The sequence below is a fragment of the Hoplias malabaricus genome, chromosome 1, assembly GCF_029633855.1.
Source record: "Hoplias malabaricus isolate fHopMal1 chromosome 1, fHopMal1.hap1, whole genome shotgun sequence".
Lineage (NCBI taxonomy): Eukaryota > Metazoa > Chordata > Actinopteri > Characiformes > Erythrinidae > Hoplias > Hoplias malabaricus.
The window spans coordinates 43647773-43674186 of record NC_089800.1 but is presented as its reverse complement, the minus strand read 5'-3'; the positions used below and the strand labels follow the sequence as shown (position 1 = coordinate 43674186).

Sequence of the window (26414 nt, the reverse complement as noted above, 5' to 3'; positions counted from 1 at the left end):
CACTTTGTAGATTTTGCATTTGAATGGACAAAAATAGTGGGAGCATATTTGTTTTAACTGGTCAGTGATAAAATTACTGATGATAAACACAAAATGCTCTGAATTGCTATCAGGGCTGTAATGTATAATGATATTATTTCTGTCCAAGAACCTGGTGGCCTCTCTACATATTGCATCACATTTTATAGTGCATTTACATCATAAGATATGTGCTCTTGACAAGGCTGTACCAATTTTTAGATATCTTAAATCTGCTGCTTAAATGGCAAATGTTTAAGGGAGCATCAGGTGCGTCCTCAGCTGCTAAGCCATCATGGTGGGATTTTTATTTAACTATGAGAACTGTGCTGTCTTTCGTGCTGATTAGCTGAAAGCAGAAACACAGCTGAAATGTAAAAAGATGTTGATGTTAATAACATTCTTCCTTTGCTCTTATCTGGATCTATAGGGTAATTTCACCAGGTTATACAATGAAACCCTTATACTGGGCTGTATCTTCTCTGTGAGCATTTAGGCCTCTGGTTTTAGTGCTGTATTATTGTTCTTTCTAGAAGTGTTTTTTTTTTTCATACTATAAGGATCCACACTGTCGCAAAATCTGATTTTTCTGTTATTGGGATGTCAAAATGTAATGTGCTGTTTTAATTTAAAATGTCACTGTTGATTGTTAAAATACGCTTCATAGCAGTAACATATAATAAGTAGGGATATGAGTAAAACATAATGTGCATGTTATTTCTTAATTGAGACTTAATTACTTCCAGATATGAGGCCTGTATTCATTCAAAGTATTTTCAATTATTTGTTATCGCTCAACTCAGTTTAGTTTTTTTTTTCTACACTCTCAGCCTACAGAATTCAGAGTTTTATTTTTGTCTGAATACTCATATTAGACTTCAGTATAGTGATAGCTCAGAACTATGACCAACATTAAAAATATTAGGGTATACATTTTAAATGTAATATACCTTATGGATTTTTCAGCAGCCACAAAAGGTTCACATTGATAAGGCCTAATACAGTGACATCTCTCACAGAGTAGAAGCTCCTTGGTTTCCGCATTATCTTCCTGTAGCATATAGGCACCAACTAACTGATAGTCTTTTATCTTCCAGCTGTAATAATCCATGAATAATGACTTAATTAAAATCATTCTTCTTGCTGTCAGCTCAGCTGGAAAATGGGATTTAACACTGGTATGTGCAGCCCAGTTCAATCTGAGGCTCCACAGAGCACAGTCCTCAAGCTTGCATTAAACATTTACTTCTGCACAGAGTGCGCCCATCTAACTCCTGCTGAGCTTCCTGACAAAATGCATAATCTAATCAGATGTGTGTCAACCACTTTACTATCAAATGCATATTTAAAACATTTGAATAAATGTAGTAACCTCAGCACCAGCCTAGTGTCTGTCCTTCTAGGTAGCTTAATAACAGCACAGGTGTCAGCCTGCAGTAACTGAAACACGCAATATGTTTGCCTGTCGTGACAGTAACGCACAGTCAGGGGTGGAAAGAGATTTGGTGACATTCTCACGTAATTATATTTCTGCATTAATTTTACCAGCTGTGATTACTTTTTATTTAAAAATGCTTGCACAGCTTACTGGAAGTGAAAGTGGGCAAGAGAACAAAAATAAATGTATAATTGTTATAGTTGTTGTTATTAATAATTATAATCATTATAATAATATTTGTTTTAATCAGACCTGAAGCTCCTGCTATATGGGCTAAATAAACACGTGAAACACATTAGCTCAAAAATGGAATTCAATCTTCTACCAATATGGTGAAATTTTAGAAATTAGAAAATAAAATAAGAAATACATATATAAATTAAATTTGATACATACTTTCCCCTCACTGAAAGGCTGCAAAACTGATTATAGATGTTTTAAGTGTAAAGCAAGGACAACTATATTTTTTTGCTATAGGATTTATTTTTATTGATTTTGTTTTGTTTATTTGTTTGCATTTGAGCACCAAATGAAATGTAAGTACAAAAATGTACTGTCTCATAAAACTACACATTAAGACAAAACTAAAGAATAAATGAAGCAGCAGTTTTTACCATGATTTGCACTTAACATCTAAACTAATCTTACTCAAACACCCTGCTATTTCACAATTTGAGTGAGCTTTTTCCTGCTGTTGCGAATGTTTTTAGATTCTCAATTTCATGATGCATCTAATGAGACAGATCTGGTCCGTAAACTGGCAAGTCAAGCACAAGCATTCTGTTTCTAGAAAGATATACTGGTTGTAGCATGTGCAGAATGAAACCTGGCATTGTCTTGCTGAACTAACCATGGACTTCCCAGGAAAGGATATCAACTTGATTGAAGGATTGTGACTCTTAAATCCCAGTATACACCTCCACATCAGTGATATGCAAGTCATCCATGCTATGGGCACTGGATGCACCTTGATACCATGAAAGACTTTGGCAGGTAATGTTGCTGTCATATAGCTCCAGTGTTCTGGTTGGGATGGGTCCAGAGCTTAGCTGGAATCATTGGGTGCAAGGCAAATATACTTCCCGGGGCATCACACATTAATCCAGTCAGTCACACTCACACCTATGGACAATGTCGCACAGCCAGTCTACGTGCCAACAAACCCAGAGAGCCCAGAGGAAACCAATGCAAACACAAGGAAAACACACCAAACTCCTCTCAGACAGTAATCTGAGACAATGACAGAGGTGAGGATACTGGGCCAAAATGCCCCGCAACAGTTAAATGGCTTAATTCGTAACTAGAATTCAGGTCAGTTGGTCTTCATTGTCACCTCTCAATAGAACTTACATAATATGCATTGGAACTGCATTGGAGTGCAGCAGAAAATAGTAGCATATTACACAGGAACTACACTGAGTGCAGAAACGTGCAGAATTCACCTGAACTCAGATATAATCGAGACAAACTGACAAAATATATGATTTGTCACTGTGCTTGCTTGTCGTCCTCTTGCTATTTTCACTTGTACAGACGCAGTCACAGTCCTACCATATCACACTGCTGTATTTACTTTGGTCTCTGGCCCTTTTGCTTTAATTATATTTCAGAATTAGTACAAGAAGATAAAACCACTAGGATGAATTATGGTTAATTAGACAGCTTGGGACTCAGCTGACAGGTTGACTGTACTTGACAGACCAAACAGACGCAGCTTCATTTCACACAGCTCTTTGCACTCCCAGGGAAACTTATCAGTTGAACAATGACTAATTAAAAGCATTTGTGCTTACACTGTCAGGATTAATTAGAGGCTGTTGAGTTTTCCAGCACGGATTAGATGCTGCCTTTATCTCTGACAGTTGCCAGAGTAATAATGATATGTGCTTTTTGTTTTGCAGGTGAAACAGATTATGGAGGAAGCGGTTACCAAGAAATTTGTGCATGAGGACAGCAGCCACGTCATCGCTCTGTGCAGTGAGTATAAACCGAAATATTCTGCAACCCATTCATTTATTTCCTGGATAGATACTAACAAAATAGAAAATACATATTTAATCTAATATAGGCCTTGAATATCATGAAGGATGTCTCTTGACGTCATCCTAGACTATGCTTGAACAAAACTCAAGTTTATGGATGTCTCAGTGAGGACCGGTTTGAAAGGAATTATCAGGGGAAACTCCCCTAAGCGAATGGACTCTAAGTGACTTCATGGACTTTATGGAGCTTTGGAGTGGAGCCAGCAGAGAGGCTGTGTTCAGCATTGATAACCATGTACAGGCCAGTGTGACTCACCCCAATGTCTCCCCAGTGGTGTAGAGGGAGACAGATTCAGGAAGGCCATGACAAGTCAGTCAAAGCAGACTCCAGTCTTAGCTGCGTGCCATACTGCCCTGTCTGAGCCTGTCCAAACACAGTGTCCAGAGATTTCAGTTTAGTAGTGCAAATATTACGTTCTGACTAGAGCTCGACTAAAATGACCATTTTGTCACAAGCACAAGCAGTGATTTTGCAGAACTGAATAACCTCTAGTTCAACATAATTTTATGATTCCGGGTGTTTTAATACAACACTCCTATTGAGTGATATGAATGCCCTGTGACAGTCCTTTACTGAAATGACTGGGTTCTTAGCTGTTCTTTTTCTTGTTTTCCATCAGTTCTTTTTACATTTTAGTTTGTTTTACTCATGCCTAAGATTTGCAGATCCTCCTAGTTTTACCATTGTGGTTAAGAAAGCAATAAGCCATGTTGAGGCAGAACATTTCTATGATTTATTTACAGATAAGGATTGATGCTAAATTCAATGTCTAATCGTTCACTGTGGTAAAATCTCTGTAAAATGTGGCCTCAGTTGACCTTTAGCTTTAATAAAATGTCATCAACATAAATAATATACATTTAATAATAATTACAACAAACTCTTACACCAAGAAATATAGTTAATTTAGGGTGTGCTGTGCTGCTGAAAGAGCATTAATTTAGTCTATTAGCTGCTATTTCAGGCTGTTGTTTTTATGTAATTTTTAAGAACATAAGCAGGTTGTTCTGATCTATCTACCCACTTGGTGGCCCAGGTGCAACAGATGGGTTAAAGGAAAACTACGTAATAATTAAAAATTACAGCTCCAAAATCATTGTGATGCTCCTCTGACATGTAATAGGGAGAACAGAGTCTATGCCCTTGCTACTCCAGGCTTACCACTGCAGAAACTGCACTTTATAATGTTGAGGGGAAGGGGTGGTTGCTTACTCTCCTCCTATTGATGTCAGTACAGTGTGGTAAAAATAAATTACTCAAGGGGGAGCCCCAGGAAAAACAATCCTACCCAGTGTTCCTTTAAATTCAGGGGTTACTTTTTTATTCTATGTTGTGTAGTGACAATAAAAGCACATAAAAATAGATAGAAAATAGATGCATAAGAACTTGAAATTATGAAAAATTTTGTGGTATTATAATTTTATGTTCCTTACTTTTTAATAAGCTATTGTTTTCTAAATTGATGTTCTATTTGCAATGATTTCTGCAAAAGTATAAATCCATATAGCCTGAATTTCAAATGATTTTATGAACAAATCTATATATTGATAGGGCTCCATTTCTGACTGGAATGCTCCCTTGCTGAATCACTCCGGCAGTGATTAATATGTCTCCATGTTGAAGTGATTAGGTTGTGGTGGGCGGGTCTGCCAGCATTTTCTCTAATATGTCTTTAAATCAGTTAGACAAAGATTTCCTATAAGATTGTGCTAAATGAAAGGTTTTAAATTTAACTGTCAGTTTAGAGGCGAACAGTGCTCTGAAATGCACCAGTTCTCGATACATAGCTGTCAGACACATGACCTTTGGGATCCGTGTTCTGCTGCTCTTTTAAATGGCATCAGCGCTCGTGTTCAGAAGGCCGTGATTCGTGTTGCTACTTCAGGTGGCTTTGTAAGTAGTACTTCTGAGCTAAAAACCTAATCAATGATGCATTATCACACATTTTATTTCACAGTCACTACAATAATGAATACATTTCATTTCAGTCCCCCTACTTATTTCCTCTGGGTTTGACAATCTTGGTTAAATACGGTTATATTCACAACACTACAGCACTGCTTTTGGAGAGCTCCTGTGTTTTCATTCTTTTGCCTCGCGGTTTTAAAATACCTTCTTTAGCTATATTGGCATGTATATTCATGTATTCATTACCTGTAAGCACGTACCCAGTTCAGGGTCATGGTGGGTCCAGAGCCTACCAGGAATCACTGGGCGCAAGGCAGGTACACACCCTGGAGGGGGCGCCAGTCCTTCACAGGGCAACACACACACATTCACTCACACCTACGGATACTTTTTGAGTGACCAGTCCACATACCAGCGTGTGTTTTTGGACCATGGGAGGAAACCGGAGCACTTGGAGGAAACCCATATGGACACGGGGAGAACACACTAAACTCCTCACTGACAGTCACCTGGAGTGGGACTGCGGAGTTGTGTGACTGCGACACGACCTGCTGCGCCACTGTGCCACCGCGCAGCACAGTGCAGCAGGTAGTGTCGCAGGTAGTGTCGCAGTCACACAGCTCCAGGGACCTGGAGGTTGTGGGTTCGATTCCCGCTCCGGGTGACTGTCTGTGAGGAGTTGGTGTGTTCTCCCCGTTCTCCCCGTCCACGTGGGTTTCCTTCGGGTGCTCCGGTTTCCTCCCACAGTCCAAAAACACACGTTAGTAGGTGGATTGGCGACTCAAAAGTGTCCGTAGGTGTGAGTGAATGTGTGTGTGTCTGTGTTGCCCTGTGAAGGACTGGCGCCCCCTCCAGGGTGTATTCCCGCCTTGCGCCCAATGATTCCAGGTAGGCTCTGGACCCACCGCGACCCTGAATTGGTTAAGCAGTTACAGATAATGAATGAATGAATGAATGAATGAATGACTGCACAGTTAACAACTAATTATCCCGCCTTCATTTCAGTAGAAAAGGGGACTTTTGTTATGTAGTGTGTGGTTCTGTCAGTAAACATTTTATGCTGAACTGTTGCTTGAAGCTTTCACATTCATTCATGGAAAATGCTTGTGACATCTCAGTCAGCAACAACAGTCTCTGTACTTATGTCAGTGAAAGCATTTAACAGGAAGATTTGAATTTCTTACCCCTAGTCAGATGCTGTCTTGTTTGGTCTTTCACAAGCCATTGTGGAGATCTCCTCAGCAGTAAACACCAGTATGAACATGATGTCTGATGGCCATCTATTACAGGGAAGAAGGCACAGATTTGGCAGAATTCTATGAGTGTGTGCTCTATTCCTTGTGTTTGGGCGCGGGGGAGAGTCGTGACGGCAAGTGTATGCTGGGTGCTGAAGCGCTTTTCAAGCTACCAGTTGGGGTGTAGGGTGTGTGTGTTTGTGTGTTTGTGTGTTTGTGTGTTTGTGTGTGTGTGTGTGTGTGTGTGTGTGTGTGTGTGTGTGTGTGTGTGTGTGTGTGTGTGTGTGTGTGTGTGTGTGTGTGTGTGTGTGTGTGTGTGTGTGTGTGTGTGTGTGTGTGTGTGTGTGTGGGAGGTGGCTGTTGGAGCACTGCCAGCCATCGTCGGCACGACTGAAACAGAGAGCGGCTCTCTTTTATTACAGATTAGAGTCGCACACCACAGATTCCCCCGCACACACATGCATCACGCAAATGACCCCAACACCACACAACCGCACTGCCCCACAGAGTACTTTTCAAAAGTCTATGATCTTTCCAGAGCAAAACTGATGAAAAGGAATCTTGCCAAGGCAACAGCAGATAATGATGCCAGTCAGGATGGAGGAGGCTGTGAGAGGTTGCACAAAAGTTGCTGAGGCTAAACTTGACCGGAAGTTGTCTGTCATGGAAACTGAGCAGTAGGGGAGTTTGGGCAACATATGTGGAGGCCATGGCCTAAAGGTTAGAGAAGCAGGTTTAGGACTGGAATGTTGTTGGTTGAATTTCCACAGTTAGCAGGAATATTGAAACTTTTGCCTCTTTTTTTTTCTGGGAAAGTGGCGGTCAGTTCACAGATCCACCCATTGTCTCTGCTCCTCTGTCTTTATCAGTCAAGAAAAGTACATTCACTTCATTCACTCCTCTCTCTGAGAAGGAAACACTGGCCCTCCTAACACGTAGCCGTTCTACTACATGCCCTCTAGATCCGATTCCTACAAACCTTCAACAAACCATTGCACCCACAATTATCCCAGCCATCACGCATGTGATTAATACTTCCCTATCCACCGGTGAATTTCCACTTACCTTCAAACAGGCCCAGGTGACACCTTTACTTAAAAAACCTTCTCTCAATCCTGCCCTGGTTAACAACTATCGACCGGTCTCGCTATTACCCTTTATTTCTAAACTCATAGAAAGGGCAGTGTATAATCAGATTTCTGACTTTCTTCTCCAGAATAATCATCTAGATCATAACCAATCTGGTTTTTAAAAGGGACATTCCACAGAGATGGCTCTGTTGTCTGTGACTGAAGCCTTAAAAACCGCCAGAGCTGCTGGACAGTCCTCAGTGCTCATTCTGCTGGACTTGTCAGCAGCCTTTGATACAGTCAATTATGACCTACTCCTATCTACACTTTCAAACATGGGTATCTCAGGCGCACCACTATCATGGTTCAGATCCTACCTTGCTGATCGTTTTTTTAAAGTGTCATGGCTAGGACAGCTGTCTTCATCGTGTCCACTGTCCACCGGTGTGCCCCAAGGCTCAGTACTGGGACCCCTCCTTTTTTCCATCTATACCTCCTCTTTGGGCCCAGTTATTCATTCTCATGGTTTCTCCTACCATTGCTTTGCCGATGATACTCAGCTCTACCTGTCATTCCCGCCGGATGTTTCTTCGATCTCAGCACGGATATCTCATTGCCTCTCAGATATATCCTCATGGATGAAGGCACACCATCTTCAACTTAATCTTTCTAAGACTACTGGTGGTTCCCGCTAAACAGTCGGTCCAACATAACTTCACCTTAACAATCGACTCACTCTCACTGTTTCCGGCGAAGGTTGCTAGGAACCTGGGAGTTATGTTCGACGACCAGCTATCATTTTCACATCAAGTGGCCTCTGTTGCATGCTCCTGTCGCTTTGCACTTTACAACATCAGACAAATTAGACCGTTTCTATCCCAACATGCCACTCAACTCCTAGTGCAGGCTATGGTCATCTCGTGTCTTGATTACTGCAATGCAGTGCTAACGGGCCTTCCAGCCTGTGCTATAAAACCATTACAGATGATCCAGAATGCAGCAGCACGTCTGATCTTCAACAATCCAAAAAGGGCACATGTCACCCCACTGCTCACTGAGCTCCACTGGCTTCCGGTTGCTGCTCGCATCAAATATAAAGCCTGCACGATTGCTTACAAGGTGATGACAGAGCAGGCTACTACCTGCATTTGCTCCTAAAGGCCTATGTCCCGCCTCGACCACTGCGCTCCTCCACTGAACGTCGCCTTGCTTTACCCAACATCCGCACTAAGCAATCCAGACTGTTCTCTTCCATAGTTCCCAGATGGTGGAACAAGCTGCCTACCTCCACTGGAGCAGCGGAGTCCCTCGCCGCTTTTAAGAAACTCCTAAAAACTGAGCTCTTTAGAGAACACCTGCATTAGCCAGTATAACTATCTGATGCGTATAGACATAATCTTTTAATGTTGCATTGTTCAATGTTTTAATTTTTATATTTTTTGTACTATAATTGTAATATATCAACCCTAACATCTTTCCAGTTAAATATTCAGAGTTTTGGGTTATGTCTGTTATAAAGAGAAATGTAATTTTCACAAGATTACTCTGTGTAATTTGATAGTTGATATGTAAACAATTCATCCAGAGTGGTTTAATATGAAATTGTTTGTTAAAGGAAAGGGCTCAGATTTCTTTAGCAGTAGCAGTGATGGAACCAGGGGTCCCAATCTCTACAAATCATCTAACCATTTCAATGTCTATATAAATATAAATGTATCAGTGAACCTGTACACTATACGACCAAAAAGTCAAGACGTATTCTTCTTAGAATCTTTGTCCCTCTTTTCTGCAATAACAGCTTCTACACTTTTGGGAAGTTTTTACATTAGCTGTTGGAACGTTTCTGTGAGGATTTGACAGCATGAATGATATTGAATAAGGTCTGGTACTGAAGCTAATGAATTTACGAACTGATATTGGATAATTATGGATCAAACATGCAGATCCAACTCAGCCCGAAAGTGTTTGATGGTCCAGCTGGCCCAACTAAGCATTCTGAGCATTGACCTTCACGTGCAACTATATGTCAGGCTTTTCGTTAGGCCACCTGTAAATTTAAGTCATTTTACATTAAGCAGTGTGTAAATGTGTCAGTTTTTTCCAAACACATTGATGCAGTATGCATATTCATAGCATCCGAAATGAGGAACCTTTTCATGCCTTTGTTTGCTTTAAGTATTTGGATGTTTGCTTCTTAGCTAGCCTTTGAAACAGACTCATACAATGCTGTTGAAATCACCCAAAACCAAAAAAAAAAAAAAAAGCTAACACTTAAAAGCCAAGTCCCAGCTGTTGTCCTCCACCTTCATCAGCTCATTGACCGTTCTATGTGTTTATGTGTGTAATTCAAGGTGGTGCTGTGGTATCATGTGCCACATGTGTCTGGAATTTGCTGCCCACTCTAGAGGAGAGTACACACCATTCTGCCATTCCTACGACATTGGTCCATTAGCAACAACATGGTCTGTTAATAGCCACCCTTTTTCTACTACCACTGTGGTTGCTTGTTTGAGAACCTTTCAATGATGTGTGTGTGTGTGTGTGTGTGTGCCTTTATGTGTGACTGTGTGTGTGCAGTAGGGGTGGAGTTAAATGAAAATCTCAGAAGTTGATGCTTTGATTTTCCGTGAATGATTAATCATTATCTAGAGCTGGTGGCCTTGGGCAGAGAACAGAAGAAATCAACACATTCGTTTGTGTTAATTTATTTACTTCATGAGAACTGTACAAAGCACTAGAACGTGATTAGTTTTCTCCAGAGAAAGCTGAGTAATACAGTTTGTGAATGATGTGATTGGTTGATTTAGGATACCTTTATATCAGTTATTTATCCTCTATTTATCACAGATAGATCAGATTTCAAATGTTGCAGCTCAGATTTGTCAGTGTTACATGACAGATAACACACTCAGTAATGGCTAGAATGAACACAGGTCTGTTTATAATACTGTTTGGTTATTATAAACTAATTCATATTACTTATTTTCTTGGTCAACACTATATGACTGTCACACTATCCAAACCTAGTAGCATGTAAGTACTGTATACCACAGTATTTAAAAATGTGGTGGTATCTCAAAATAAGGACAGCATTTCAAAATTCTGACATCTCTGGTGTGTCCAATTTCTGTTCTGTGCATGAGTTCTATACAAGGCAAAACGAAGTAATTCATGTACACTTAAAAGAGTAATCTGTAATACTTAAAATGGGAACTACAATAAAATTTGTAGTTCCCAATAAAATAAACAACAGTTTATTATTATTTTTATTATTTTTATTCTACAATAAAAACAGTGGAGAACTCCTTCCCAGACATGAAGCTCAACCAGGTTACCAGTTTGAGGAAAACTGAACTAAAACATCTACCTACACTAGAGAAAGGCAAAAAAGTGAATGAGTGGCTGCTGTTTTCCCTGCATTTACATGTCCAAATACACCTCAAATATTTTGACTAGACAAGGCTACTCATCTCCTTTCCCTTTCACCACAAATGTCATTGTATGAGGCAGATCTTTGCTTCTTATTCACAATTTTTATATTTAAACATTGAATTCCAATGTTTACAGGATCAGTTTACAGGAGAATTCCACCTTAAGAGCTTAATATAGCACTAGCTTTTTAAACTTTTTTTTTTTGAAGCAACTCTTATTTATCCATTAAAACACACAAACCAATTGTACATTATGTGACTAAAGCGTCTACTTAAGTGAAAGGCAAAAATGGAAAGAAACCACCTTCCTTCATTTACAAGCCTTTACTGCCTAAATCCACCTTAAAAAAATAGACTAGACAAGGCTTATCAAATTTTCCTTCTAAAATATAATTTTAGGAGGCAGATTCTTGCTTCTTACACTTATCTGTTTATGAGAAGATTAGCCGACTCTGGCTCTCATTTTACTCCACATGGAGAGTTTTAGAAGGGCACTTACTTTTTCTAACAAATCTAAAAATCTAAAACCATCTCTGTTCGCTTGGTCACTTCATGGCTGAAGGATATATCATCATTTGTGTGTTCTGACAGCCTGGTGGGTATGGACTGTAATGTGATTGGACAGAGGGCAGGGGCTGTTTGCACAAAACACCTTAAGTTAAGATTATTCTTGAAGTCAAACTTAAGGTTTCCTTAAAATAGTCTTTTCCTCAAGGTTTTCTTATGATGTTCACATATGTATGTAAGGTATTTTCCTTATCTTTGTTTTATCCCTTAATGTCCATTTAAAGTTTGTTAAACTGTTGCACAAAACATCTTGGCAACCAAATTAAGGAAAACCACTTAAGGTATGTCCGATACTGTCTTAACCGCATCATGGCTAAGTTTATAGTGATAAATGAACGAGGAGAGTGTTTCATGACCAGGATAGCCCCCTGGATATGCTTAATGATAAGCAGTTGATTTTAAATTATAGATGATTTGTACAACCGTCTTCAGTTGGATCACTCTACTTTCCACAGCTCTGCTCTGCCTGCTGAGATGTAGTTAATGATTGCTCCCTGATTATATGGGATCCTTCCAGTCAGTAATAGACGAGGTAGTTCATATCCATAAGTCAACAGTGTGCCACATCATTCACCGAGTTTCGAACGCCCTCGTCCGTCTGCTGAAGTTTGTGAGCTGGTACAATAGAGGCGATAACAGGTATCACAGTGAGTGCCTGTAAACAACGGTTTCCATGGAAACGATGAAATTTTACTCCAATAACAAATCTGTTAGTGCAGTAAATCCCTTAACACATTTCCTTACATAAGGAAATCTTTTAATGGATTCTGTGCAACACCCTTAAGTAAATCCCTCAGCAAATGAGAAAATAAGCCTTAAGAGTCAGCCTGTTTCCTTAATCTATGTTCACACACCCTAGATATTTATGATTGAGTACAGTAAATATATTACAGATTGCTTTTTTAAAAGAGCCTGAGGCAGTGGGCATTATGGGAGCACACTTACTGGTGATTTCACATTTTGAAAATGGGTGGGGGAAAAATGCCCAAAAGCCCACTGCAGTTGTAAATTTAGTGCCGGTGTCAGATTTAAAAACAGGAAGAAAACTGAAGACAGACAGAACACCCCAAAGACCCTTCATTTGACTTTGTGCTGAAAGATATGAATATTTATCCTCCAAATGTGTGTTATTTGAGCCTCGGTTTGCTGGAACATGGTCTTTAGCCTGTTAGCTCACTTATCTAAGCTTAGTTGGTCTTACTTCACTTATTTTCAAATTTTATGTTTCTATACAACACCACTATGTCAGATTTGTTTTCTATCATCAGAATGTGTGTCTGTGTGCACTGTTGGGCTGTGCTGAGCTGAACTGCACAGGGCTTACTCTCTCTCTGCTCATGGCAGAAGCATCCGGAGTATTTTTAGACAACAGAGAAGACACCAAATGTTGAAAAGAATGAACCGAAATTAGAATATTGCTCATGTTGGATCCATAGGTGGATGATATAGACTTATTTTAGCTGTTTTGGATGGTGGAAATGTCTCCAAACCTGGGAGACGGCTAACTGCATTAACGAACGTGCTACTAAATGAAACAACTTAAGTTACAAAATGAAAGATAATTTAAACTTCATCCATGTATAAACAACAATTGTTTTTTCCCCTTCAAACACACAGGTCCACCTTAAAAAAGCTTATGAATGTAAACAACCAGAGAAAACTGCAATTATACACAACTGTAGGCGTTCCTTATTTTTTTCCCCAAAAAATATCTGTGGTGGTCATAAGGGCACACTGTGGTAGTCTTGTCTGGGCAGAGAATCGAAGCATAGATTTCTGCATAAAAGACAGCATTATTACTTACTAAGGTACAACAACCTATTTAACTAATAAATAGGTTCCGTTATTATATATGCAGAAATACTATTACTAGAGGAATTAATCAAATTATGTATAGTAATTTTATCCATAACTATTACTCCTAACATTAGTATGGCAGATATGCCTTCAATAAGATCAAGTTTTCCTTGTGAAAACTTCTATAATCCCATGTATATTTGCCTGCAAACTGTGGGCTGTATCTGAGGTCCTTTTGCTTGCTCTCGGCTTCAGTAGCCCCCAGGGAGATTATGGTGTAAACTTAAACTAGTTCACACAAATCAATAAAACATTGTTTCAAAAGCAGAGGAGTGTGGGTGAGGTCAGAGTTTGTGTGGAATGGGTGGGAGTATAGTTCCCATTAACATATTTAACACAACTTAAAATTTGCTGAGTTTCTGGTGCTCTTAATTTGTAGCTTATTAATGCGTATGTGGACGTAATTGGCCAAATCACTATTGGCATGGATTTTCTTTGTGGTATAATTTATTTCTTATAGGTTTTCCTAATTTTAACCTTCAATATTATTTAATTCCATTTAATAAAGAACCCTATGTGGCATAAGCCCCTAGAACATAACAAGTGTAGGTGGAGGGGGCTCATCAAAGTTCTTTCCACAAAAAATTCAAATGAGTCAGGGGGCTGTTTAGGGCCATTCAAGTAGTCTTAGTTTTTGACTGTTAAGGTAGACCATTGTGGTATTTGATGTATGTTTTGGAACATTGTCCTACTATAGAGGCCATCCTCTTTCAGGTTCAGTCTTTAAACATTTTTTGTATATTTTTTTAGTGGTGATGATGCTGAGGGCTGGCAAATCTGAGCTACACATCTGTAATTGTAGAACTACAAAGCGCTCCTGTGTGGTCAGTAGTGTTAATAAAATGGTCAATAAGTGTAGATACAAGGTAGGTGTTTCTAATCCAGTGATCGTTCAGTGTAGAATTGGATGCTCTAGAGCAGGTGCACATGAACATAAATTTTCTATGATCAAAAGAGTGCACCAGAGGGAAATAAAGTCGTCCAGCAATGGGCTGTGGAGCACGAGAAATGATGGAGCACCTGGGGATGAATTGAAGTAACCCAGTGCAATAGTTTTTAATAAGTTGTAGTGGTATTTGTGATTCAAAACTAATCATCCAACATTAATATCTGACCTCACCAAAGCTCTTGTGGCTAAATGCAATCAGCTATTCCCAACCATGTTGCAATATTTTGTTTAAGGCCTCCTCAGAAAGGTTGAAACCAGTTCCACATTGTTGTCTAACTGACTGCAAATGTAATATCCAAAGTAAGGAGGACAACAGGAAGTTCTGGATCAAGCAGGTGCATTTATACTAATCTTTATATGACTACAAGAAGCTAACTAATGATGTATTTACAGTATGAATGCTTGAGTGTTCAAAAGGAGCTGAGACAGAATTTTCCAGATTGCGTATCTAACACCTGCAGCACCTTGAAGTAATTAGACAGTAATGAGTGAGTGAATAGAGATGTGAGTCACTTGTGTTTACCCAATGCATTGTTTGCTGATGCTGTGGATGTGGATGAATCCTCACAGAGACTACAATTCATCTTAGACTGCAATCATGTGTGCTTTGTGGATTTCATATGTTCTTATATGCCATGTCCTTATAATTTAGTATTCATGCATTCATTCATTCATTTGATTGTTCCATTTTTGTTCCATAAGAACCTCCCCATGGACCATTCTTGGAAATGGCTTAATTGAATGGTTCTTTAAGGAAAAGTCATATAACATATGTTAAAATAACCAGCACATTTTATGCTGGGTTATAAGTATGACAAAGACTAGTGTGCCTACATCATATATAGTGCTTAGAGGTTTTTCATACTAGAAACTTCCAGGTTAAAGTCAACTGCTTTCAAATCTATTTTAGTGTGCATTGAGTAAACAGGGTAAAAGAGTTTTACGGTTTTGAATGAAGAAAGGCCTGAAACAGCTTATCCAGTTCAGCGTCGCGGTGGGTCCGGAGCCTTCCCGGAATCACTGGGCACAAGGCAGGAACACACCCTGGAGGGCAGGCCTTCACAGGGCCGGCCTGAAACAGAGTTTCATAAAAAAATAATGATAATAAAAAAACAGCAGCATACTCTTGTCTTGCAGAAGGCAATAGAGGAGAATGTGTGAGAATTTGAATGTGGTGCAATAACATTTGTGTTGCACTTTTTTATTGCAAATATGTTTGTTTTATTCTGAAAATAACTGCATATTTAAAGGTGGAATGGTAAGTTTGAAACAGGACTTTACTGTGTATGTGGCTGAAGTTTAACTTGTCTGAACATTTTGTCTGAAACCTCATTTTTAACTCAAGCCATTTAGTTTTGCGTCACTTTCCATCTGTGTTTACTTTCTTGCAGTTAGTTGTCTCCTTAATTCTGAGTCAGTTCCACTTTAAGTTATCTGGAACAGCAAAAATATTTCAATTTTACTCACATATGGAGCAGGAATAGAATAACATCCTAATTTCTTTTTATGCTTTTCAACGTTTGTAGGTCTAAATGTTTTATCTTTTTTTTTTTTTTTTTTTTATATATATATATATATCCAAAACTAATTATTTAACATCAGATGATCCTCTCATGGAATAATACCAAAAGATAAGAGATGGTTAATACAGCAAAGGGATCTAACTGTCTCTTAATATCTTTAATTTCACCTGTCCCAGACCAGAAGACATTCAGCGAATGGTAGGATTTGTCAGAGATGTTTTCTATGACCCCCTCCAGGGTGTATTCCCCACCTTACGCCCAATGATTCCAGGTAGGCTCTGGACCCACCAAGACCCTGAATTGGATAAGCTGTTACAGATAATGAATGAATGAATGAATGTTTCCTATGAACAAAGAGACTCAAAGTGCAAATATTGTTGGACATTATTTAAGACTATTTTGAAGTCACCACAACTCATTTCATTCACACAGATCTTTAATTTAAACAAAGGAAAAGGCCTTTACAACAAACACTCACCTATTAATTGTGTGTCTGAAATCACAAATTCAATCAAGTAAATAAAAAGGTAATCTAATTTGAGCCTCAGTCACCTCACTGTGGATACGTAGCCTTGTGGCTTGGTTAGACAGCCCATGGGCAGATGAAATGTCTAATGTGAGTCCCATTTTGGCAGGTGCTGCTGTGTCTGGGACTGGATGTGGCTGTAGAGCTAATTTGGAAAGACAAGCTGGGGAAGTTATTAGAGAGCTTGCAGAAGGCGAAGGTATTCCTCTGATTACTGGCTATCTCCATGACAACACAGAGCCTTTCCAGAGACATTTGGCCATGTCCAGGGCTGTTACTCACAAATACAGTCAAGCAAACTTGCATGCCCAAATATGGACAGCCACTTACATAACATTCCTCATTTAGGAGTCTTTATCAGAGTTATTTTTTAATTTCCAGAGATAATTTCTGGCCTGAATGGTGCATGTTTTTGCATGTCTTTTGCAAAAAACATCTATACACCAACACATATACCTTTCTAGTTTTTGAACAAGATGAGTTAATCATAGGAGAAATTCTCTGATGCCCCAGTGTGTTAGGAAATGTGTCCCGCAGTGAAGCACTGCTGTTGGTCTCAAAAATGACACCAGGCTTAACACGCGATCAATACCTGAGCCCTAACACACAAGTGAACGCCATGGGAACCTTGTTGTCTCTGATTCTGGCAGCAGGAGGTTCTGCTATGGAACCACAGCCATGTGAAGTCAGCTAAGCCTGGATGTAGCTCTCCAGAGTACTCTGTTCTAGCCCTAGGCAATAAAATGATAATGACAATTACTGAGTTTAGTCATTTCTCATACTGATGACAGGATTGTTTCTTTTCTCAATCCTTTATTATACAGCTTTCGAGTGGAAACCATTTTTATCTGAGGAGGAACTTGTTCACCCGACTGGATGTAGGGTGATACATGTCGACTGGATGTAGGGTGATACATGTAGGGAATAAAAAATATGCATGTTAGCATCAGAAGACAGCCATTGTGTGTAACCTAACATCTGCGTGTTGTTGAACAAGTGTCTTCTGTGGAACAAAGGAGAAAAAAAACAAAAAAAAAATAAAAGTGATGTAGAACATGAAAACAACAAGCCTTTTGTTTCCTTCAGGATTCACAAGCATTAGTTAATGCATGTAATAATTACCAAGGAGCCACAATAGACATGAATTCATACTGGACTGAAAATTACTTAAGAAGCTGGAATACAAGAGATAATGATGTTGGACAGATATTTTACATTGATACAGATGATGTTTATCGTACCCCTTTAGAGAAGACTTTGTACGGGATTAAATTGCAGCCCTTTAGCTTCACAATGTAACATTTTCTTGTAATGCTAATTTAGGAAGGGCCAAATTTATTCATTCATTCATTCATTATCTGTAACCGATTATCCAGTTCAGGGTCGCGGTGGGTCCAGAGCCTACCTGGAATCATTGGACGCAAGGCGGGAATACACTCTGGAGGGGGCACCAGTCCTTCACAGGGCAACACACACACACACACACACACATTCACTCACACACTCACACCTACGGACACTTTTTTTGAGTCGCCAGTCCACCTACCAACTTGTGTTTTTGGACTGTGGGAGCAAACCGGAGCACCAGGAGGAAACCTACGCGGACATGGGGAGAACACACCAACTCCTCACAGACAGTCACCCGGAGCTGGAATTGAACCCACAAAGGCCCCTGGAGCTGTGTGACTGCGACACTACCTGCTGCACCACCGTGCCGCCCGGGCCAAGTTTATATTATTTTTTAATTAATTAATTAAATATATATTTTTTAAGTCTCCATAGTTGGCCAGTGTTTTTCCCTGGTGAGTCAGTTTCAACAGGATGACTAACAGTAAACATCTGGGCTTCTCATCATTTATCAAAGTGATTTACCCTCAGAGGGGGCTCAGTTGTGATTAGCACACCTGTCGTAGCATGTGTGTGTGTGATGTGTTCGGGTGTGTGACTGTGGCTGTGGGATATAGTGTTATTAATTACTACGCTCACCTCTTTAACATGACTGGCCCATCTGCAAACACAAATGCACACAGAAAGACAAACGCACACCTCATTACCCGACAGCTTCTCTGAATTTCTTTCATTCTCAATTTGGCCTCATCAAAGCACATCCAAGCTCTGTTTGAAGTCGATATTCTATTTCTGTCAAGGTGATGCCACCACCCCCTCACTCCCAAACATACACGCACACACACACACACACACACACACACACACACACAGAGGCTCCGTTCACACACTCATGCTTACATACTCGCAGCAGGAGAAGAATCCTCGTGTCCTGAATGCCTCAGTCGAAGATTTTAATCCCCCCTCTTTTCTGCTGTAATCGTAACTCTTTTTCCCACACACTTCTCTGTGGCCTGGGCATTAGAGACCTCTGCCTAATTAGTACTGAGGATGGGCTGAATACCTTAGGAGCAGAGGCCCTCTGTGGGTTAAACTAAGGTAGACTGAGTTAACTTCTGTTTATGGAGAGCCTCAAGCTCAGTGTGGAATTGAACACTCATAACTGCTACTGTGAAGATAAATGTGTACACAGGCCTCATAGCTTCACTTTCAACCTGTTAAACAGGAGCTTGAGAGGAGAAGGTGAGTGCAATTATGCATGTGCAAAGGGTGGGAGGGCAGGGAAAAAAATATTTATATTTTTAATATTTCTCCTTGCGTAGACCTGGGAAATAGCCCATCCCCTTTTTCCCCAGTAATGTCATTTGACATGCTGAAGCAATATTCAATCACGTTTATGCAGCCCTTCACTAAGGGACTCGTGTGAAGAAAACATTTACTAGAGAGATATGGAAGTATGTTTTAGTGCAGCTTAAAGGTACATTCCAGCCTTTTTCCTTAGGAACTGTAACATATGGTGGGTTACACAAATTATCCCTTTCTATTCCAAATATAATTTTTTTTTGTAGCAAAACAAAAACTTTGTTGACAACAGTTTATTTGCAGAATTTTGTTGCAAAATTATGTAATTGCTTAAAAAAAATGGGCTGCTTTCATTTGGCATTTTCATTTTATTGCTTGCATTTTGCATAGGACACTGATAAAATCACAGCTTACCACAGTTAACTGACTCAATTTCAATTTCATTATAGTTGCTGAAATTCTGTGGGATGCCTCCATGAGGCAACTCTTGTTTAATTATATCAGTACAATACACTGAACTAATGATATAGAACACAATAATGCCATCATGTCTAAAATGACAAAAAGAAACAAAAAAAAAAACAGTAAAAACTGCACATACTATGTTATGATCCTGAAAAAAAGCTAATGAAAATATAGAAAAATTAAGCAATAATAAACACAATTCCCTGTAGTGCTTATCTGTTGTCTATTTGAAATTAATTGCTCTTGAGAAAACCAATTGGAGTATAACACTAGAGTATAAAGACATTAAAATCATTGTAACATTTACCAAACACTCTATCACTTATCTGCAATTTGCAGTTTGGTTACATTGCAGATATTAAAGAAGTTGAATTAACAACACTCATTATAAAATTCTGTGTCTCAGTCAAGTATACTAGGCTTCCTCTCTCTGATCATGGTAGAGAGAAGGCATCTGGAGTTTTTAGACAACGGAGATAACGTTTGAACCGAGCATGAAGCATGAACCGAGATGAGGATGTTGCTCTATTCCTGCTCCATAGTTGGGTAATATTGACTTATTTTTGCTGTTTTGTATCACTTAATGTAGAAATTCAGGAGAGCGCTAACTGTATGAAAGTAAACACAGACCGAAAATGCTACAAAACAACACAAATGGAGTTACAAATGAGTTTCTGTTGTAATTCAAACATAAAAACTTACAGACAAGTTAAACTTTAGCCACATACGAACACCAGTCTTTTTTCCCTTAAATATACCATTCCACCTTTAAAAATGCAAAAAAGAGCTGTTGAGCATAAACAAACCAGAGAGAACAAAGTTTCCCCGCAGTCGTAGACGTCCCCTTTGAGGAAAATGTAGCATTAGACATCCTGACCAAAGCCTCTTATTGGTGTAGCATAGAACTGCTCATTCCAGTTGAGATCTGAACTCCAGTGTGCTATATGGTTGACGGCAGTCTTATCCACTATACTATGCCAGCTTTGTGTACGTACCTAATGCTGTTGGATTTACCTGAGGTGTCTTGAGTGGGCAGAAACAGAAATGATTGGATTGATCCCCGTTTTACTTGTGTATTTTGCTGCTGGAGTGAGATTAGACAAAAGTCCTTCTGCTGATCTAATGCACTGTTCTGGCTTTTGGACATGAAATTACAGCTCTGTTGGACAGTTAGAATCAATATTTAATCACTTGGTGAGAGAGCCTTGCTTAAGAAGCTAAGGAAAATGAGCAGAGAAATTGGAGGGGAGAAATTGAGGTGAAAGGAATAGACCACTGTTTCCAACCATTGGACTGAAAGTTGCATTAGATATGAACTTGGCCTACATAAAATGTCATTAGGTAATTGTTATTATGTTACTTTATTGATTTTTCAGCTGTCCAGATTTAGTTACCAGAACAAAGAGAGAGGTTAATATAACTAACTATTTCAGTAGTTCTCACTGTGCCTTGTGAGAGACAAACTGAACACGCTCTGCTTTCTAACATCTCTCTCAGTGTAGACATTATGCTGCTATTATTAAAGGTGTTTCTCTTCCAATTTTCACACAGCAGAAATAGCATGGGAGCAGCATAATACATGAACAGATTCTTCCCAAAATGCTTTCCACAATGTCCAATACCTTTTTCACAACAAAATCACAAAACACTACAGCACTACAGACTGTTAGGCACAGTGCCGTGTGGCACTGCTGTGGTAATGTGAATTCAGCTGCATTAAAGTGCACCATTGTGACCACAAACAGTCCATTATACATGCACAACCTGTAATGTAATGTTAAGGATAAGCTGAACATGAGTTTAAGATTGCCATACTCAATGGCAAATATTAGCAAGAGAGATAAAAAGCCCAAAGGTACAGTCTATGGTCCTGTGTAGTTGTCGGTATGGACTCCATTATAAGTTTTACATAGACTTCAGTTATGTGCAATCATACGGGCTAACAAAATTACAGTAGCTTAGCATAATATAGCAGGTAGTCTTGCATTGGCTGAGTCTCTGGGGGAGAATCTGGTACCTTTCACCACTTACCGTGGTCAAGAAAACGCCTACAAAAGCAGGAAAAAAATATGACTAACACACAAAAGGATCAGTCACAAGTCTGCTATTTTGGCATGATGTGTAGCAGGAGGCAGAGAGCCAATCAAAATACTGGTAGAATTCTGAGAGTGAGGCCAGCTTAATGCACTGAAAGTATCAGACTCTCTGGTTGGTGGGCGGAGTGTCTGTGGCTGAGAGTATATTGCAGGTAAAAAAAATTGCCCTCAATATGTGAGATGGCTGTGCTTAAAAATATAATGATTAATATGATTAGTTTCCTTGGGCAAGACTTCCAATGCTAAATTAGTTTACATCTGTTTTGTAATTAAACTTGTAAATGCTGTGGATTAAAGCCTCAGCCAAATGCTGTAAAGCGTAACTATCTCGTGATATTAGTGTGCTTGTCATTTTGTGCTTATGCTGTCATCTTATGCTTGTTTTGTACAATAAAGGTGACATAAACACATAACACATGACAAACACATAAAAAATGTATGCTCTAAATGTGCAGCATATTAAAGTTAAACTGAATGAAGCCATGCCATATCACGTTGTAAACCCCCTCTGATATTGTCTTGTATCTCTTCATCAACACCTACGCTGGACAAAATAAGTGGCACTATTGCACAATGCAGCCCCCTGGTGAATCTCAACTTCAGTTTCCATTTGATTCCAGTCTGGAATCTCCTTGGGGGGACACATGTCTGAGACTGAGAGCGGGGGAGCAGAGAGACTGCAGTATGAAGAGCAGCCCTCCACCCAAACCACTGGAGGGTGGGGTAGGGGGATGGATGAGTCATAAAGGCACACTCTCCCTTCTTGCTCTATACCTTTAGCCCCTGCCTCTCTACCGCACACTCTCTTCTGTCTTATGGCTTTGTAGTTCTGCTATAAAAATGCTTACACTTTTTTCAGTTCAGTACTATTTGTGTTGGCACTTTCTTGACAGGTAGCTTTACTGATCTCTTACTCCATGCTAGAGATTATCTTGGACTGGGAATGTTTCCTTTCCTTTCAGGTTTCTCCTCCCACAAACCTGATCAAAACTTGCTGGGGACTAAATTATGAAATCTACATTCCTACTTGGTGCAGATTATAATTAGAATAGCAGCAGGCTTTGCAAAATGTCCCATATTACATTCATATTTACTTACTTTACTTCTTCCTACTGTGGGCGGCACAGTGGCGCAGCAGGTAATGTTGCAGTCACACAGCTCCAGAGTCCTGGGGTTGGGGTTTGAATCCCACTCTGGGTGACTATGAGGAGTTTGGTGTGTTCTCCCTGTGTCCATGTAGGTTTCCTCTGGGTGCTTCGGTTTCCTCCCATGGTCCAAAAAATACATGTTGGCAGGTGGATTGGCGACTCAAAACTGTCTGTAGGTGTGTGTGTCGCCCTGTGAAGGACTGCCACCCCCTCCAGGGTGTGTTCCGGCCTTGCACCCAATGATTCCGAGTGAATGTATGAATTCCTACTGTTTTCAACCATACTAGCTCAAACTGAAATAAATAAACATTACAGATGTTCACCAAGATGTTGCAGCAGTCAGATGCAACTATTTATTATTTATTTTTTAAATAACATATTCCGCAAAATGTTATTTTTTCATATGCGTTCACCTCAAGCTCACATTCTGTCATGATGTAAAAACTTGCTTGTAAAAGCTATTGACTGTGGAAAATAATTGCAATCACTTCCAGTAACTGCAAATAGCTCAGATAAATGTGAATCTCAAAGTCTTTTCTTCCCCATCCCCAGCCTCATCCTCTCCCCCTCCCACCCCCCATTTTCCTCTTGCTCCCACCCACACAGTCCACAGCTGCCTAGTTCCTCTGTAATGCGGTTCATTACTGTCAATTACGGTGACTCACAGCTACAGCTTGGCTGCGCAGTCACAGGTGGATCCCCCCAGCAAAGTGCACAAATGCCCCCCCCCCCCCCCCCCCCCCCCCCCACACACACACACACACACACACACACATCACCTTCAGCCCATCCAGATAGTTAGGAACCAGTTTATTACATACATTCTGGTAGCTTGTTATATGTCCTTCTTTCAAAACAGCATCAGTTTGTAGGATGCATGATGTCGTAATGTTGCACCATGCAAAAATAATTGCATTATGCAGCTTCTGTAAATGACATGTCTGCAGTCTTGCTGTGAACAGTCCTGACATCCTTACTATAAAAGAAGCTCAGAAGTTTTGTTAACTGTAAGCCACTGGGATGTTCAGCGGTCTTCAGCTGGGTCACTCCATATCATCATGTTGCCACGAATTCTGACCTATGCATTTGACACCAAACAAGATGGTTTCATGGACCTCCCATTAACATGATACATGTACAGTGAAACCTTGACTTATGAGTGACTTACAGATTTTCAGAGATACGAGCCGTCGCTCTGTCGAATTATTATTACCATTTTTTTTTTGCTTTATGATTCAAGCTGAGATCTGAGTTATGAGTGAGTGAGCTTACGCCACCCGCTACTAAGTAGCCTTCACTTGTTCACTTGTTTATCTTGCTGTGAAAGCATTTCTGTCATCGCTTCTTTTTTTTTCTTTTTGTAGCATTAAGTGTGTAGTGAGTAAGTTAAGTTAAGCAATAGAGCACAAAAAGGAAAAACTCCCCCAACGTCCAATCTCCTCCACATTTTTATAAAGTACATTTTTTCTTATTTAAGAACATGTAAATAAAATTGGTGCAGTTTTGGGGGGACTGGAACGGACTAATAGCATTTCAATGCATTTTAATAGGGAAGCTTAATTTGATATTAATTTGATTTAATTTCTCAGTCACAGCGTATTTAAACTGTAATTTGCATTAAATGTATTTGCATTTTCTGTTGGCGTGATTTTCACAATTCTTCATTAATATTGTTGATTCAGAAGTTGTTTTTGTTCAGAGTTACCAAACATTGGTGATTTGATTTGATGGTCTTTTTTGTTTTAGTGAACCTTGCAACTAAGGATGCAGTGATACTGTTATTGGGAAACATTCTCTTAAATATATTGACAGCAGAAAGATCATTAGATTTGAATGTTATTGTACTGTGCAAAGTCCCAGGCACCTAAATTACTTTAAATAATAATAAAAAATCATCTTGTCTGTAGACATGGTACTTGTATAAAATATGTATTTACAATAAATACAAAAACATAAATACAAAGTAAAAAGTAAAAGGATTTCTTTAATGTAGTAGATGTGTTGTGAGCGAGGGTGACGAACAAAGTTTGTTTTTATTTTTAAATCAACAGCACATTTGTTTAAACATAATGAAGTATTTATTAAAGTATTTATTAAGTATTTATTACTGCTAATACAGTTCTACTGGACAGTCCTATGCATATGGATAAGAAACTCTCTTTCCAGATCTGTCACATCAGCAAGTAAATGCTAGCACTGGCCAGCCCCTTGCTTGTGTGATAAGGGAGAGGAGGTGTTGTGCCACTCCCCCAGAGAGTGAGGCCAAATGTGCTTTCTTTAGTTCCATGTCTCAGATGGCAGAGGTACAGGTGGATCTCAATAACTATAAAGTATATCATCAAAAAGTTAATTTATTTCATTAATTCAATTCAGGGGACTCCAATTCCTCGGTGGACTCCTGTTTCCTCCAACGGTCCAAAAACCCACGTTGGTAGGTGGATGGCGGCTCTAAAGTGTCCATAGGTGTGAATGTGTGAGTGTGTCACCATGTGAAGGACTGGTGCCCCCTCCAGGATATGTTTCTGCCTTGCGCCAAATGATTCCTGGTAAGCTCTGGACCCACCGTGGCCCTGAATTGTATCAGCGGTTACAGAAAATTAATGAATGAATAAATGAATGAATTAATAATAATTCAATTAAAAAAGTGAAGCTCATATATTACATATATATACATATATAATATATATATAATCTAAGTGTTTGTCCACTGTGTTATATCAAGTCCAAATTCAGCACAGCCATCTACCAGGACATTGTAGAGCACTTCATGCTTCCCTCTGCTGACAAGCTTTATGGAGATGCAGATTTCATTTTCCAGCAGAAATTGGTACCTGTCCACACTGCCAAAAGTACCAGTACCTGGTTGAAATAAATCATTCTGTTTGTAATTCATCTATATAATACATTAATTACTGAAATAAATTAACTTTTTAATGATATTCTAATTTATTGAGATGCACCTATATCTGCAGTAAACCAGCCAGTGAACTTCCAGTACTTAGACCACTGTACTACTCGGGAGCCCCTGATCATGTGTGTGTTTTGGCATCAGTATTGGTATTGATAAATATATGCATGTAATATGTGAACACTGACCCACTATATCAGCAAATCTCCACTTTATATATTTATTTGTGAAAAGCCTAGGACAATTTAGGAGAAGGTGAAACACCATGTGTAGTATCAATTATCATACCACAGTCAGAGGCATTAAGTTTTTGCTTATTTAAATGGTTGTCTGAATGCAAAATTAAAAGTAATGTAGATGGTTCTGGGGAGCTACTTTTCTCACAGCAATCAAGTCCCCATGTTTGTTTCCATTCAGAATCTTCTCATCTTTTAAGATGGAACAATATGTTTGTGTAAGAAATAGTTTTATAGCTATTTGGGTCTGAAATTAATTTACTTTAATGCATTATAATACTTTAGCTGTCTCCTGAATTTTGAGTTAGGTCCTCCTTACGTAGTCTGTGACAGCAAAGTCATTAGTC

At 39.3% G+C, this 26414-nt stretch overlaps 1 protein-coding gene and 1 pseudogene across 2 annotated transcripts in view; both read left to right on the top strand.

Annotated features, from left to right (window-relative positions):
- sgsm2 (small G protein signaling modulator 2) overlaps nt 1-26414 on the top strand; it is a 74590-nt gene that overhangs the window by 6000 nt on the left and 42176 nt on the right. For both annotated transcript variants that reach the window (XM_066663343.1, XM_066663334.1), the window contains exon 2: nt 3358-3433. In XM_066663343.1, the coding sequence (XP_066519440.1) occupies nt 3358-3433 (76 nt within the window). The remainder of the gene's footprint in view (nt 1-3357; nt 3434-26414) is intronic.
- On the top strand, nt 7913-9076 carry LOC136702129 (uncharacterized; annotated as a pseudogene).